At 41.5% G+C, this 17,982-nt stretch overlaps 1 protein-coding gene across 1 annotated transcript; it reads left to right on the forward strand.

The window, feature by feature from the left end:
* The first annotated feature begins 2,429 nt into the window (after positions 1 to 2,429).
* On the forward strand, positions 2,430 to 8,538 carry ntmt2 (N-terminal Xaa-Pro-Lys N-methyltransferase). Its single transcript, XM_030773035.1, has 4 exons — positions 2,430 to 2,583; positions 5,198 to 5,373; positions 6,898 to 7,150; positions 8,282 to 8,538. The coding sequence occupies exons 1-4, from the start codon at positions 2,430 to 2,432 to the stop codon at positions 8,536 to 8,538; spliced, it is 840 nt and encodes a 279-aa protein (XP_030628895.1).
* The last annotated feature ends 9,444 nt before the right edge of the window (positions 8,539 to 17,982 follow it).

Consider the following 17,982-nt stretch of genomic DNA (forward strand, 5'->3'; position numbering starts at 1 on the left):
AGAGAACTCTAGGGTTGAATAAATGTATCTGTAGTGAATCTTTCTAATTTTCGTTTTCGTTCATTGTATGTTGCCAGGCTGTTCTGACTAGATGTTGATGTTCCTGTTGCTAGGGTGTGAATACTCTTCCCATCATGCCTTTGAGACTACACTGTGGAAAAGTACAATGGGGAGAGGGTGCTTCCGTTTCATCGCCATCTATAGGACAGGAGGAGCACTCTCTCCCTCTCCACAGGAAGACCTATGGCCTGTTAACCGCAAAATTCGGTTTAGGTGGTTTGAGACGTGGGTCGACTGAAATTTTACTGCATTATGTCAGTTCGTATTTGTTACATTCCAAATTCCATATCTGATTAAATCATCAATAGAAAATGACAATAGAAAAGTAATCATTTTGTAGATATAGACCCAACCCCCCCCCCCCCCCCCCCCCCCCCAGGTCAAAGAGAAAATAGGTTCTAATTTGTTCAGGAAGGTGTTGTAGACTGTGGCAAAAGTAAATATAAAAAGACCACTGTTAGTGCAGCTGATTTCATTTAATATTACGCAATCCTGTATTGCAGTAAGGCGAAATATCAATCACTACATCTCCTGATTCATCAGATTAAAGCTGAGGTTTGATGGTTAGAATAGATGTCATTTTGTGGGTTCTGTTACCAGCAAACCATTACACACACTCCAGAACATGCTTACATACAACAAGTCTGTCTGCCAAGAAGATTACCATTCATTCTCCAGGATCCACGGAGGTCAACGTGTCCAGTCAAAATACCACAAGAACCGCAGCGAACAACAAAACTGCAACACAACCATTTTCTTGTGTTCGAGCGCTGCGGAAAAAAAGGGGGGGGGGGGGGTTGCTGGTCATTTTCACATTTTATACAAGTGCAGAGTGTACCCTTTAAAATTCACGAAATACAGACCTCAGAGAGAGAGAGAGAGAGAGAGAAAAGAGAAAGTATGCGTTCAGCCTCACAGTGACTGACGTAAAGAACCGCGGCCACCTCTCCCTGCGAATCACGATTAAAAATTCCATTTGTGGTTCGCACTGTCCTGAGTTATGACTTAAAATATGCCGTGGCATTGTACTCGGCAGACTCACTGGCCGTTGCAGCCGCCGGGTTCCGTTTTTAACGGTTGCAGGAGAATGTGTGCACTCAGCGGTGCCACGGAGGTCAAAGGCTTTAGTCAACTCGGGCGTGATCCGTTCAGTCTAAATATAGGTTTTAAAAAAAAAAAACAAAACTGGGGCACAATGAAAACGTTAAGAGGTTGCGGTGAAAATATTCATCAGACAGTATTCCTCTTTGATAAAAAAAAAAAAAAAAAAAAGTTGTCGTAAAAAGTTGGGAAAATCTCTGTCCAGAAGTTTCAGTTATAAATAGAAAATTGCCTCATGAAATTCAACTTGGCATCTCAGGAAAACAAATTGGGGGAAACACTATCTCTTTTCATGTGGTCCCGGGCCTTCAAATTTCTGTCTCATCTTTTGGCTGCTCTGTCTGCATGAAATGATCATCTCCAAGTATAGCGTTGCTTTGGCGTGTCATTTGAAACATCTCTATCCATCACCCAAGTCCGGTGATCATTTGACTGATTCTCCAAATCTCAATCCCTGAATTGTTCAGATAACGCATGCATATTTCGCCCGGATACTTTTTCCGGTGAAACTGAGAAGCTGGAACAGTCTCTCCCACTATCTCCCTTGCTCTTCTATGTCCTTTCTTTATCTATTACATCTCGATGGGATGTGAACCTATGTGTAACCTGGATATGCATGTGTGTGTGTATGTGTGTGTGTGTGTGAGCACACACACGTGTGTCTCTCTGAGTACGAGAGAGATAGTCCCTCTCCAGCACAAGTACAAAGATACTATGTATACAAACATGAGAAGGGAGAGCTAAGAATAGCAGCCACATGAACCGCCTGTCAGCACTCAGATAGGGATGTATAGGTCTCTTGTGTGTAATGGTATTTGTGGATGGAAAGCTAAGCCGTCCTCACTGGATGTGTGGGATTTGAGAAAGGGTGCTTCTTCTAGAAGAAATGGTCCTCATGCCCCCCCCCCACCCCACCCCTACCTCCCCATCCCCTTTTTCGTTCCTCTGCTCCAGGCCCAAAGCAGGTGATCTGTTGAGCCAATATGATTCTCCGCACCCGCCCCGAGAAAAGGAGCCATGGCTGATCAGTTACAGTCAAACTGCCAGATGCTTCTTTACAGATATAGCAGCAGCAGCGCTGCATATACTCACACACACTCACACACGCTCACACACACACACGCTGGCTCAACGCTTCACGGCGGCACACCGGAGCAAACGCACACGGTCGTAATCCCTGATTGCTCGCGAGGTGGCACGCAATGTCTCAGTCCACAGAATTGGGATCCAGCAACGCTGAATCCACCGAATACGAATCTCCCCAAATCATGGAGTTTAGTGGAACACATCAGGCTTTCCGGGACCGCTGGGCGAAGACAGACGGCGACATGTGTAGACACAGCATGTCTTTTCACTTGCATAACACACTGAGGCAGGAGTTCTTCGCCAGCTACCTGTACCTGCTAGAGCAGATCCCACTGGGTAAGCCAAGGGGCTTGGTCCATCTTACAGCATAAGCGACCACCTGTGTGTGAGAGAGGGGTGTGTGCATGTGTGTGAGCCAGTGTGGGTGGGGTGTCTGGGGGTACAGTGTGTCTAAAGTTCGTTGAAGTGGTTCATAACAATGAGATTATCTTTGGGAAATGATTAGTGTGATTTGTTGAACGTTCAGCGTTACATTAAGTTCTTCGTAACTGACTGTAAAAATATACTGTGGAGAAAGGATCGTCATTATCCACACGACTACAGGAATATCACGCATTTTGTTCATTTGCACAGGAATAACATCTGTTATTGCGATAACAGACTTTACGAACATTACAAAAACTCTCGAAGCTGACAGTTGCGAATGAACATGGGTTGAAATGTCTGACAAAAATCATTCAGCCGAATCGGTGTTTCCTGCACGTTGTCATCTCAAAACACATCAGATAAGGCGGGAAAGAGGCGTCTCACGCATCGTTTTTGCGAACTGACCTATTTTTAAAGCAGACACCAGAGGCAGTCATTTCTTGTCGAATGTGAAGATGTGACAATCTGTCTTTGATTGGGATGGGGATAAAGGCACGCATAAAACACAGCCCTGTGAATGTCTGGGAATGTAAACCCTGTCGGTGTTAAATCTCATCCGTCACTGGAAACGTGACGAATGACGGGTAGTTTTTAGACTCACGTCTCTCCTAAACAGTCACAATAAAGTTTTTTTTTTTTCTTTTTCCCACATAGCATCCATTACTCTTTGAGTTTAATAAACAGAGTGCAGTTTAATGTTTTTTTAAGTAACTGTCGGAAAGGAGCCAAGTAATACCCACAACAGCTCTTTAACGAGAAGAACACTATGCTGCTGATTATGCTTTTAAGTTTTTGGGGGGTATTTTGTAAAACACGGAGACATATTCTTAAAAGGGTGTCAGTGTTCAAGAGGGTCAGTATGCTCTGGATCAAACGTCTCATTTTTTTTTTTTGTACAAACAAAGTTTAGACTGTTAATTGTAAACTTTACCGCTAAAGACCCAACTCTCTCTAAAAATGGATTTTAGCATTTCAAAAGTGTTTGGATGTCCGTTTGAAAAAAAAAAAAAAAACAGCTTTGGATTGGTACGCCTATTGTGCTCGTCCTTGCTAATATGACAATCAAACAATGGGTCAAAAGGTGTGACGTCGAAGGCCGTTTGATTTTTTTTATCTTAGAAAATTCCGGTGACTTATGTCACGTCACATAGCTTACACCTGCCTGGAATAGAACTGAATGAGGAGGTGACAGGGGAATGAGGAGGTGTCAGCTCGACTCTAAAAGGCTGAATATAAATCAACATCAACACTGACCCTGCTCTGCACACTCAACATATTTTTCATTTTTGCTGCTCACCGTCATTATCATTCTGGGATCACGACAGCGGCTTTGTGGTGTTCCTACAATTTTAAGGTTTAAGCTTATTACAGTGGGAACGGTCAGGGGATGTTTGGGTTGTTCAGTAGAAAAATGTGAAGGACTGCTTCCTGTCCACCTCTGCTTAACTTGGACTTATCCTTCAATTAAAGAACACCGGCCTACTCAACTCCTACCCTGAGAAGCTCACTCAGCGTTGCTATTTTTAGCCTTCTCCAGAACACCTCACTCTTGGGTCACATGACTGATCCATAGCTGTTTACGGCTAAGAATCCCGTCTCCTCGTAGCTCGTCGTGTCACCCGGTTTCTCTCGGATGTTTCCCTGTCAGTCCATCTGAAGAGAATGTGCTGGCTATCTCGAACATTCCTAACTCGTTAGGTCCAACCTGTTCAACTCTCGGTCTCGGCACCGACTCGTTTGAAGGTTCAAGCTCTGAAGATACTCCAGCAGGACACTGGATTGGATAGTGTCTGGCAGCGAGAGAGAGAGAAAGAGAGAAAGAGAGAGAGAAAGAGACAGAGTGTTATTCCACATTGTAAATGATCTTATGACTTGGTTATGGCAAAGACCCTCAACCAACACCCATCTCAGTCGCTCCAACAGTACCACCTTACAACACTTTCAGGCTGACATCATCGAAGACATGACTGTAGACAGTTCACCATAAAAATGAAATGAAAGGGGAAAAAGTGAAGTCAACCTAAAATAAAATTTTAAAAAAATCTACCTTTCTATGCAAGTTCATCTTCTGGTCCAACTTATGAATTGAGTTTACTCAAAAGGCTATGAATTAAGTTTTCATTTTTGTCAGTGTTCCACTTTGGTCAAAAATGTTTCTATCTTATTGTCATTGAAATCCCTTTGAGCAGTTTCAGAAAACATGCTAAACGGTTATCTTCCCGTGGTTAAACCTGGGGGAAAGTATACTTCCAAACATAGCTGTGTTAGTGTCAGGGAATGTGTGGTTGCAACCTTGCATATGGAAGGGCATGGTGTCTGTGTGTGTGTGTGTGTGTGTGTGTGTGTGTGTGTGTGTGTGACTTCTTTGACTTTTTACAGGCGAAACACTGTTCACATCTTCTCTTAGATTATTCGGTCTAATCCCTCTGCATAGTGACAATGTGTTCTTGAAATCCATAAAGGGTTATGGATGTTATATCTCTGATGTGACTTTGTGTGTGTACTTGTGCGTATTCCCGAACAGTGAAACTCTATGCCGTGACCTGTGAGTACATTAAAGGGGAGAAACAGTTTTACTACAGGGCGCAAAACTTCTACAAAGACGTCCCAGCGTCGGAGGAGGGGATGATGGGAGACTTTGTTGAGGTCTCCAACGTCGACTTAGAAGGTTCTAGACAGTTTCTGAAGAAGTTTGTTGGGGTACGACACTCAAGCTTACACATTCTTACACCTGTTTCAGTGTCTGTAAAGATATTATTAACGCATGCTTTGAAGTGTGAATTGACATTTACAGTTTTATTAATGTTGTGTTAATTTCCCAGTATAATTTTAGACGAATTGTTAAAAGTGCCAAGACCAATATAACTCCCCTTCAGAAAAAATATTTGGACTACTGACCTGACAGCAAGCAACAAAAATAAATCTGCCACAAGCAGTTTCTTATCAAAAACAAACTGTATTACTTTCATATCACTATTTCTGCAGCTCTGATGACAACCTTGTGGCAGATGTTTCTCTTGCATTTGCAATGCTTCCAAAAAAAAAAAAAGTCCTTGCGCATTCCTGCGCAGACGTCACGTGACTTGGTAGAAGCCGCGCTGTTGGTTTTCTGCCATTGCTGTAAAAGTTTTGACAGACACAGCTGATCCTGTTGCGCTAATCCTTCTGTACCCTGTGCACATACAAGTTTTCAGCTGCCCAGGTCCCCAAACAGAGGGGCTTATACAGACTAGAACAAACATGCCAACATGATCCAAGCAGAGAAGAGTGTTGGAGTGTATGTGTATGCATGTTTGTAAGGGTGTGTTTGTACATGTGTGTGTGTGTGTGACATTACGTGCCAAGCTGACATTGTGGGGACATTTTACAAATTTACACCATTTAAAGACATAGAGGTATGTAAAAACTAAAAACTTTCAAAATGTTTTTCTTTAGCTACTGTTAAACCAGCATGGTTTATGAATCTTTAGTCGCACTAACATGGAAGTCAATGGAATGTCCCCATAATTAAGTAAGACAATCGCGTGTGTGTATTTCACCACAGGGATAATTTTCACTAGTATGTGTTCCTCAGAGTCAACTGTTATTTATAGCGGGCTCTGTCTGTCAGGGCTTTTCACTCTGAGCTTTCTTTAAAAATGTGAGAGACTACAGAATGCGAGGGATAAACTTGAGAGATTACCCCCTGTCGCTGGACTAATGCCCAGTGAGTCTTAGATAATGAGAACATGTATGTCTAGTACTTGACATGTCCGAAACACCCTGTCCTTGACAAGAATAAACAGCATGAAATCAGTTGGCACTGAGCAGGATATAGAAGGTAAGGGAGCTGTTTGAGGGGATTAAAAAAAGGGCAGCATTGATATGTGCGTTTGGCTGACATGCAGTGCTAATCAGAACTAATCAACTGCTGTCAACACCCAGAGAACCCTGAGAGCAATCAGGCCTCAGTTACACCTGACTAGTCTATAAGTCAGTGTACTGTATGTGACTCTGTGTGTGTGTGCGTGTGTGTGTGTGTGAGTTTGTGTGTATGCGCATATACACCCATGTTTTTTGTATGAATATGTGAGAAAATGAGGGAGAGAGTGAGAGGGAGTGAGAGAGAGAGAGAGAGAGAGAGAGAGAGAGAGAGAGAAAAGAGAAAGAGAGGAGCAGGAGGTATTTTAATTACTTTTGTTTTCTTGTGTTTAAATACCTGTATGTGTTTATATGTCCTCTCAGGGTCCAGGGAAGGCTGGTACAAAACGGGCACTGGACTGTGGTTGCGGCATCGGGCGCGTTTCGAAGGGGGTTCTGTTCCCCGTGTTTGAAACCATGGAGATGCTAGACATGATGGAGGAATTTATCCTCCATGCACATGAGTGTTACCTAGGCGACGACGCAGACCGAGTCGAGAGCTACTACCTGTACAATCTGCAAGACTTCATACCGGCGGTCAAGAGATATGACGTCATCTGGATGCAGTGGATTGCCTGTAAGTAACCTTTGTGTGTGTGTGTGTGTGTGTGTGTGTGTGTGTGTGTAAAACGTCTGTCTGTCTGTATTTTCTGCCTGTCTACTTACACTTAATTTAGCAGGCTCTGCTAAAAAGAGCATAGCTACAGTTAGTGCTGTGGGACATTTAAGGATGCCTTTTGTTGAAGTGTACAATTTCATCCTCTAATGTTTCAATCCTCTTACAACATGTAATGCATGTCAGCATATGTGTGCTGGATAAATAGTGAAAACAGGTGGAGGACCAGTGTGCTGTGTTCTCCGCTGTGTTTTTTTTACGTAACACAGATTACTCAATAGATTATATGTTGGATGGGCTTGGATTACATCTGATGACTGGTCCAGTTGACATCCATAATTTCGCAGGCTCACCTGTCGACAAACCAGGTAGACCATAAATCTGAGGATTACATTCGCAATGCCCACTTCATGTAACCGTATAATCATACACGTAACTTAAGTCTAACTGACTTACACGGTGGCTGTCTTATCCATCACTGGCTAAATCCAAGATCGAGACGGGTTTCGTTTACATGGAGACAGTTAATGCCCTTTTCTAAGTTTTTCTCCACTTTTTTGGTTTTAATCTCATTTGGTGGGGTCCAGAGGATGATTTTTTTTTAAAGAGCTTGACTTTCCAGACTAATATTAACTTTGTTTAACACTGTTTAAAAAAAGAGTTTGGAAACCTCAAAAAACAGAGGTGAAATGAGTTGGAGAAACACCAACGGCTGTACGCCTGAGCTCTGTGGTCGTTAAGAGTCTTTCAGATACGTTTGTTCTTATTGTAAATGCCTTTTGTATTCATACGAAATACTTTGGTGTGGACTGGAAGATGTATGAATCAATGTCAAAGACCATTATAACCCTCTCAGTCTCGCAGGATTTAACCAAACAGCTTCTGCTTTCTTTCATAGTCTGTTCTTTTGCTGTTTTTTTTTTTTTTTTAATCCTTTCAAAGAGCACAGATGGAAAAGATAGCAGGATATGAAAAACTTATTTCCAAAGAACGCCATTTTATTCGACAGGGCTGAGGTCACGCGTTTGGACGATTCTGACCGCGTGAGAGGTCTGTTTAACTCACTGACAAACCCGACTGTCGCACCTCCAGGTCACCTGACGGACAAGGACCTGATGGAGTTTCTGATCCGAGCCAAGGCCAGCCTAAGGCCCAACGGAGTCATCATCATAAAGGACAACATGGCTAGGCAGGGCTGTAAACTGGACCCGATAGACAGCAGCATCATCCGTCACCTGGACATCATGAAGAGCATCATTCTCAAAGCTGGCCTGACCATCCTGGACGTACAGAAACAGGAGGGTCTCCCCGAGATCATTGTACCAGTCTGGATGATAGCCATGCAGTGATGTTCACACACACACACATCTGTACAGCCATCAACAGCCATTTTATAGTTATAATGTGGTTGGTATTGTGGCTATGCTGTAAATAGTAAAAAAAAAAAAAAAAAACCCAAACAAACAAAAAGATGAAAATAGTAGCTTGGTTGCATGTAAAATTGGCAAACATATATGTTAGTTGTCATCTCTTTCTCTCTTTTCTTTTCTATTTTTTTTGTTTTTCAGGGGAACGTATTTAAAAGCTGTAAACATTTTAAGATCTTACTATATCTTATTTTCACTTTTGCTGTAGTACACATGGTGATAGATTTGTCTAAAATATATTTTAAACATATTTGTCACTTTCCGTTGAAATGGCAAGTCTGAAAGGCAGACAGATGTACATACTAGTTTTGCTCCTTTCAATGTCTTCTGTATTTTATACCTCTCAGTTCTGATTTACACTCTTTATGTATTTTGATATGAAGTTGTAACTTTCACTGCATAACATTCGAATACTGTTATTGTTCTATTTATTCTCTCGAGTTGTAAAATATGATTATTATTATTAAACTGTAGTTCTTGATCTAGTCTCAATAATGTTAGAGAGTGGGTTTTAGACTGTTTGTTTTTGTTCCTTCTTGTAATTGAAAGTTCAAAACAAACAGGAGAAAACTATGCAAACTAAATGACCTCTGAACAATAACTGATTGTGTTTAGATGGCCTCGCAGTCAAAAAAAAACTTGAGTTCTGCGCTAAGTTTAGTTTATGTTACAAATTTCCACATGGCAGAACCAAAAACATCGTATTTTTCATTCTAATCAGAATTAGGAAAAAAAAAAGGGGACAACAGTAAATAGTTCTCTATTACCAAATATGGGCGTCTTGCTGGTTCCAACTTCCTCCTGACCCACAGCTGGGCTTTCTAACCACAAAAATAAGAGACACAATCAAGATCTTCTTGTATTAATAGCAGGAGTTTCTTTCTTTTCTTTTTTTTTGTCTCCTCCAGCCATCAAAACCCACATTGTTTTGGTTAATGACTCTCAGATGGTGCTTTTGTGTGGAGGGGTGTGATTGTTCCTGTTTTTGACAGAATACTCTTTTGTATCTGCCTTGGCCCCAGTCCATTCATGTCAGAATCTGTCTGCATAAAGAGCATCACCAAGTCACCTCAAACATTCAAAATATATGCCTCGCAGAAATGTTTTGAGGGTTTCAGTAAGGAAAGTCATGCAGACCCGTTTTCTTATGAATGGATGGTTTGTCAGTGTGGTAAAAAGAAAAAAAGAAAAAAAACCCCAAAAAACTAGACGTTCATGTCAAGTCATGAAAAGATTCAGCGCACGTTAAGTTGTGCTGTGGAACAGTCTAAGCTGCTCTCTCTTTTTTTCTTCCCGCATCAGTCTTTTTTTAAAGCATACTTTTATAAGGTAAAACACACACACACACACACACACATTCCCTGCGGCTTAAGTTATGTTTCTCTCCAAAATGTGGGTAAATAGCAGCCAAATGTCCAGTCACCTATTCAGAAACGGTTAGCATACCTGGCAATCTCCCCCTATCACCCTTAATAGATCTAACTGCTTTCCTCCAGCTTGGCAGCTTTTTGAATCTATTAACAGGACTTACATTAATACGAGCCGTCATATTAGTGGCAAAAAAAGACTGAGTTCCAGGTACGGAGAGAGTCAAACGTAATACAGTCCAGCTAGCGAGAGCATTACACTGACATAGAAAATTACGGATGAATGAGACTCCACAAGGAGCAGGCGATTCGTGTTCGGACCGATTTCGGAGATGACAAAACAATTACCGTTGTGAACCTGACAGAGGCACGAGATAAGGCCAAAAGTGGGTCAGATGTTGAACGTCGACTTCAAGATATGGTGTTTTTATTTCCATACATTGGAAAAACATAGATGTACAAAGGCACGTTGTGAAATCTGCTTCTCCTTTGAACAGTGCAAAGCTGAAATGTTCACAGTTTCTGATGCAGAATGTGTGTGTGAGAGAGAGAGAGAGAGAGAGAGAGAGAGAGAGAGAGAGAGAGAGAGAGAGAACTCGCTTTTCAAATGTGCAAATCCACATTTTGCAGCCAGGGTGTTTTTTTTTGTTTTGTTTTTTCCTTTTTTTTTTTTTTGCTGCTGAGGGAGAGGGCGTGAAGCTGAGTTTATCTGAAACTGCTTTTGTATCCAAAATTTTCTCCTTGTAAATCATCTGGAACAAACGGACATGGTGACAAGGGGCTGGCTCCAGCTACGAGAGTGACAGAGTTATGGCCGAAAATGTTCACAGACACACTCCGTTGTCCGGAGAGGCTTTGAATCCGACTCTGGCTTTCATCTCAAAGGTCAAGGGTTCAATTACAGATTACTTTTTATAGTTCGAACCGATATTCGATACGTCACTGGGCGACGTCGCTCTTCACTGTATCAGGCCGCGGTGATGACACGATTTCGTTTTGCCCGTGCGGTAACATTTTGACAAAAGTGTACTCACCTCAGAAAAAGCTGAATGTTCTCCCATTGCCGATGATCCATTGCCAAATGACATAACTCATATGACATTCAACGCTAAATGATTTGTGTCAAAGCTTACACAAGGATTTGATTATGATATACGAGTCATTACAGCACTTAATATGTTGTGGCATTGTAATAACTATTGTAATTAGAGTATTGCTGTGCTAAGCATAAAGTAATTACAATATTCACTGCTAGAGTTCAGTTAAAACTCCGGTAAGGAAAAAGTACGGCTTAAGCAGAAAAATGAAAGGATTCAGTGAATAATGTACTCCAGTGTATTTACATGGCTATAACCCGGTATGGTATGCAAGTGGTATCGTGTGATGAATAAGTTTGTAAAAGGTAATTCAGCCACAAAGAAGACAGAAGACCTTTGACATAAATGCATTTCAGGTTAATCACCCTGAAGGGGATTTCTGTTTTCTCTCTTTTTTTTTTTTTTTTTTTTTTTAAATGGTCCTGGATGTCTCTAGTGTTTTTTGGACAATGTGACCATTCTAAAACAGAGAAATTAATTTCATCTGGTGTCTGGCATGAACAAGCTTTGGTTCACAGAGGCCAGGCACTGACAGATGTAAAAGTTTTCCACAATAAGGCAGTTTTGTGGTGATTCACAGCGACTTTCAGAGGTTCGGCATGTTCTTGGACCTGGGCTGGGGAGTCAGGAGTTTCTTGGATTAGGGAGGACTTTTTGGCCTTTTCAACACTCGCGCTTGAGAGCGTCTCGGGGTAGGACGGACATGCGGCGGGGCCGCGCTGGCACCATCGTGATTGCCCTTGTACCACGTGGGCGTAGCAGTCATGGCATAACAGAACGAAGTTACGGTCACGGTAACAATACGACGGCCGCCGCAAACCATGAGAGACCCACAGACTCTTTAGTGGCCTTGCCTGATGTGGTCAGCTGGACGACTGCGGCCAGACGTCTGCGTTTGCGAGTGGATCAGTCTGTTATAGTGTGTGCGTGTGTGTGTGCATGTGTGTGTTTGTGTGTGTGTGTGTGCGTGGGGCGTAAACTCTGACCGCAGGGGCACATACAGTAAACATGGCATTCATTAACACAATCTGCTTTCACAATCAACTAGGCCTGAGCTAATTAGTGCGCCAGGCTTACGAAGCAAAGTACCCGCTACTGCTTTTGCTGCTTCTGCAGTTGTGTGCGCGATTACATGCGCGTATGTGTGTATAGCGCAATGTGTTTCTACTATGCTAGTTTTGCACAGCTGGAGGCCTCTTACAGAAGTGGATGTAGAACATGGAGGGTAAATTATATGTGCGAGTGCATGCATTGAGTCACTCTAATTGGCTCTAACAAACACCTAATTTAATTACATCTCTCAAACTTTAACAGCACAGCCACCCAATTAGATTCAGGGGAGGGGAAAAACAACATGAACCCGCTGTTAAAATCGGTTAGTGTTGTTGTCTACTTAAACATGTGGAACCGCCTTATAGGCGCTCTCTCTCTCTCTCTCTCTCTCTCTCTCTCTTTCTCTCTCACTTTCTCCCTTTCTCTTTTTCTCTCCCGCTCTCTTCCTTTCTTGGCCTTTTGAAGAACCAGCGCTCTTGCTGGTTTCAATTCCCTAACCTTTCAGATCACAATATAATGAGGCAAAATGGCTCTCACATGCACTTTATGCCCAGCTGAATCATTTTTCCACAAAACCAATTTAGTCCTGTGATTCAATACGTTTTTTTTTTTTTTTTTTTCCAAAACAAGTGAGTCAAGAGCAAAGATGTTGCGTTGTGTTTTTTTAAACCCCCCCCCCCCCCATACCCCCACCTTTTGGAACCTGTTCTTCAGTTTGACTCCAAAGAACTCTGTACTCTTTGAAAGGATATAAAAAAAAAACAGCAAAAGAAAATGAAAGGAAAGGTAGAGACTTAGCTTGTTAGCTTGACTTGTTTCGTACCAGCTGGAAGTTCGACTTTCATATTGGGTTGTGGTTTCGAGAAAGATTATTATTCCGTTTCATCCAACCAGTTTTAAAAGTGCACTAAAAACAAACAAACAAACAAACAAACAAATAAACAAACAAATAGATAAATAAAATTGAAATTATAAGCAAACATGAGAAACCCTCAGCCTTTTTGAGGTTTCCGTGTAGCTTCGTACCTCGACGAGAAAAATGCTTTTCTGAGCTCTGTGTAACAGTACCTAGCTTCTTTCATCTCTCCTTCTCTCTTTTTTCCCCCCCTATTTTCGTTTTCTCCTCACATCTTTTCCCCATTCACTGTCTCTTCTTTCTTCTCTTTTCCCTAAATCATTCCTTCCTGTTTCTCTTCTCCTTGGAGCATGAAGACGTATCCATTCGTTGTACCCATTACTGGCACGGGGTGCTCTGGTTCTCTATGGGTTCCTCTCAGAACTTCAGGACTTCACAGAGAGAGAAAAACAGGATGTGACTGTTTAATACCACTCGAAACATTTTCATGATCCCAAGAACATTGTTCAGATGTGCTCTTGGACTTGTGTACAAGGCCGTCATTTGAAAAAATCCCCCACTGTAAAGTTGTAAGCAGTCATTTATTACGTTCACATTGGTGACATTTAGTCTAACTGAATCACGCTTTGGTTCTTTTTCAGCAAAACATTTGCCCAAAGTCGTGAAGGCTCTATGGTTGATTATGTGTTACAGCTTTAAGCAGACAGACTAATGCAAGGATAAAAAAAAAAGTTATAAATATGAGGTATATATAAATAGCACAGAAATTCATCTGCTTTTGAGTCAGGCTGGCAGTGGTCTTGGTTGACTTCATAGACGCTGAGATGCTATAAATTCCAAATAACGCACAAAAGTACTGTGTAACTGGCGGGGTAAGGCGCGAAACTGATGGGGGCACACTGTTCTCTAAACTCATTTGAGGTGAGTTTTATGAACAAAGCTGAAAAATATGACTTAAATAATTGTTACAAATGGTAGGAGCTTGCAGTCTGGTCTGGAAAAATGGCAACGTGACAATGGCTTTTGGAATTGAGGAATAATAACACCCAAGGCCAACAACCTTTGGTACCACATCCCCCCCCTCCCCGCCCAACTCCCAACCCCACCCCTCACACCCCCACCCCCTTTAACGAGACACGAAAAAAACAAAACAAAACGAAAAAAAAAAAACAACTTGTGGGTGCGTCAGATATGGACGAAACCGACAACGATGGTTCCATAAACTCATGATTAAACCATAGCTACAGAGGTGGTTTTTTACCAGAGTTTAGTAAAGAACTCTTGGTGGTAGACAAGCCTGGCGTTAGCCAAAGCTGTGGCTTGGGGTACAAACACACACACACACACACACACACACACACACAGGGCATCTGTGACCGCGTCTGACTGAATGATGAAGTGGGTGCGTGCTGGTTTTGACACATTACTCTTAGGTCTCTGTGGCCCTGAGGAACTCCTTCACTCCCTCCTTATTTTCTAAAAAAAAAAAAACGTTACGTGTGAAAAAATGTCCAATTTAGATGGCCCTTGTCAGAAAAGCAAAAAAAAGCAAATAAATAAATCAATAAATTTAAAATAAAATGTAAAAAAAAAAAAAAAAATCTACGTCAAGATTGTGTTAGCGACTATGCAGAATGGCGATATTTTCAGTGGCTCCACTTTGAAACACAAACTTTCATGAATTTTAGGTTTGTTTGTTGAGAATTTGGCAAGTGTTGTTCAGGGAAAAAAAATGGATTTTCCTTGTGAAGACATCAGCGGTCAGACATACGCATGCATGTGTTTTCATAAAATCTGTCATTTTCTTTCCTTTTGGTAATGCATAATATAACAACAATATTGACTTTACACACCAGGGTTTTCTGTTACAGTACCTTATATGGATGTTGATTTGAAGCTCTGAACTCAACAGAGCACAGAGAAAGAGAGTCCGCAGGAGTCAAAATGAACAAACATTGTCCAACTGCAGAGTACAAACTCTGCCCTTAATACAAAATTGGACACCTTTTTCCCCCACCAAATTTCTTTAGTCCTTTTCTGGGATAGAGTTAAGAAATATTGTTCATTATCACATGACATTCAGAATAATCCATCTAAACACACACACACACACACACACACACACGTACACACACACACACACACACACATGCCACAGACCCCCAGATCCCACACACACATCTTGCCTGCAGATGTGCCAATCCCAAAAAGCACTTCAAAGTACCTCCTCTCAGACCTGCGCTGCACTCTGACGCCAACAGTAAAAGTCCCGGACACACTGGGTGGAAAATATTAAAGCTTTCAAATAACAGCCGGGCCGCCACCTTAAAGAGGGAGAAAATATTTTTATTACTCATCCTCAAATGCTGTTGCGGGAAAAAATTGCAACAAAACAGACATCTCTGGGTAGTCATGGAAGAGTCCGTCTAACAGGGGCAGTGGTCTCACAGATTTACACTGCGTCACTCTGTGTTAAATGAAGCTATTGATTTAAGGCAATGAGAGAGAGAGAGAGAGAGACAGACAGACAGACACAGAGAGAGAGAGACAGAGAGAGAGAGAGAGAGAGAGAGAGAGGGATCTTGAGAGCATTATCTGAAACTCATCATGTCTGAGATTAATGAGATGACTTTGTTTCACTTTTCCTCCCTAGTCTCTCTTTCTCTCTTTCTCTCTTTCTCTCTCTCTCTCTCTCTCTCTCTCTCTCTCTCTCTCTCTCTCTGTCTCTCTCTCTCTCTCTGTCTCTCTCTCTTGCCTAATCTGTTTAATGAGATAGCGGGGTAATTTGTTAGTGCTGTCATACACACACTCATAATGTGAATGCTCTGGATAGAGGGGATGACTTACAGCGCATGAAATCTTCATTACTGCTCCATATTTTCCCATGGACATGAAGTGCATTCTCTCTGTCCCACAGAGAATTGCGGAAGAAGGGAGGGTGGGAGGCAACGTGGTGATGTCTTTCCCAATTTGAAGTATTAGGAAAGCAGGGCCTAAAGCTTGTCATTAGAAAGAAAGAAAAAGAGAAAACAATTTTCCCCACAGAAAAAAAAGCCAGAGAAACTTCAGAGCTTTGCTCTGAAGCATCCCTCATTGACCTGTGACTACTCATGTTCTGGTTATTTGTCCTTGCAAAGAGTCCATTGTTTCATTTCATAGTTGCATCCACACGCACACACACACGTACACACACGCACACACACACATATACACAGACACACACACACAAACACACACATACACACACACACACACACACGCATGCACGCACACACACACACACACACACTAAAACACAAAAACACACACACACACACACACACAAACACAAACACACACACAAACAAACACATAAACTGTGTCATTTCATCATTTCATATCATATGATACACACACATAACACTCATTCTGAGATTTTTTTTCCCCCTTTTCTCCTGCCGCTCGCTTCGCTCTAACCTCAGCTGTGCCGTGTGAGAGTGGAGGATTGTGGGATAGCGTATGTGGCGGCTCTCCAGCAGCGTACGATGAATGAGGTGTCAGCTTTTCTTCTTCTCCTGACTGACAGCTCATCAGTCAGACACTCTGTTCTGTTCTCTCTCTCTCTCTCTCTCTCTCTCTCTCTCTTTCTCTCATCTCTCCCACGTCTGTCAAACAGAGCGAAATAAAAAAAAAAAGAACCAAGCTGTTGTGTCACTTCATTAGTAAGGGTGGGGCAGGGTGTTGAGGGTGTGTGGTGTTGTTTCTCATTAGACTCTAAAAGACCCCTATTAAGCTGTCGATGAGAAGGCCCATTTGACATACGGCACTTATTAAAAGAGATTAAACTCGACATAAATTTTCAATGCTGAAGCTACACTGTTTGTTTCTGGGTTTCGGTAAATGAAAATTAAGAAATGTGAGAGGGACTGTGTTAGACTATCTTATTATAAATGATTTAGAACACTCAGAACTAATTTATCAAAACGCAGAAATAATCTTTCGTAATTAATAATAAATCTGAATTAAAACAAGAACGTTTTCATTTGATCATAGCACATATTTCTTTAAAAAGGCAAATTAGATCTTTTTTAAAGCTTTATTGAAATCATACGTAACCACAGAGAGAGAGACACGCTCACGACTGACATCATCCATCAGTGCTCACGGACGGAAAAAAAAAATTCACATAAACTAAAAATATTGGTTATACATAAAATGCCATTAGTACTCGAAGGCAACTGTGTGAATCCAGAGAGAGAGAAAAAAAAATCAACAACCGCAGTTCATATTTGGGATGTACACATTAAAAATCAGATTTAAGAGTTAGATTAGATCATTCTCAGGAAAGAAGAGAACAGTGTTTTTCGGAACTGGGATAGAAACCTTGTTTAAGGCCCTCACAAAGGCTGGGCTCACACATGGTTATACAGGTATGCTCAGTTCCGTTTCTCCCCATGCTGTGAATTTGCAAATGGGATTTATATAACATTTTTATAAATGTGTAATAATGTCCCAGAGGTGTGTTATTAATCCACAATACAAACTCGGTGAACCGTTCTATCAACCAAAGTCACTTCTCACTTCTCACAAAAACCGCAAGGTGCAACATTTAATCGAAATTCTCTTTCCTGGAATTAACCCCAAGAGGAATTATGTTGTTTTTTGTTTTTTTTTTTTCTTTTTTCTTTGGAACACTTATCGCTCTGCTTACAGTTAACTACATGCTTGGTATAGTTTTGTGGAGCATGTCAAATAAACTTCATGTATAAACGTAGAAATCAATAGTAATTGAGTTATCACAAATGTTCCATTATCAGAGTCTGGGCATTCAGATAATGACACACTTGAAGGAAGGCCTATTATGGGTAGTGTAAACTTAGACCTGCTTTTCCAGACTTGGATTAAGACTGAGTCAGGGACAAAATTAATTTTTGAATGGAGAATATCATTTAGGCTAGGATTTGGCTTCATGTATATGCCTGAGAAATCGACCCTGAATGTATTACACTGATCA

This window comes from Chanos chanos, chromosome 4 (genome assembly GCF_902362185.1).
Source record: "Chanos chanos chromosome 4, fChaCha1.1, whole genome shotgun sequence".
NCBI lineage: Eukaryota > Metazoa > Chordata > Actinopteri > Gonorynchiformes > Chanidae > Chanos > Chanos chanos.

Bases quoted from the DNA above. Each gene is read 5' to 3' on its own strand.
- ntmt2 (XM_030773035.1), top strand. From the start codon at position 2,430: ATGGAGTTTAGTGGAACACATCAGGCTTTCCGGGACCGCTGGGCGAAG. The intron at 2,584-5,197 runs GTAAGCCAAGGG...ATTCCCGAACAG, and splicing joins GCTAGAGCAGATCCCACTGG to TGAAACTCTATGCCGTGACC. The intron at 7,151-8,281 runs GTAAGTAACCTT...TCGCACCTCCAG, and splicing joins CTGGATGCAGTGGATTGCCT to GTCACCTGACGGACAAGGAC.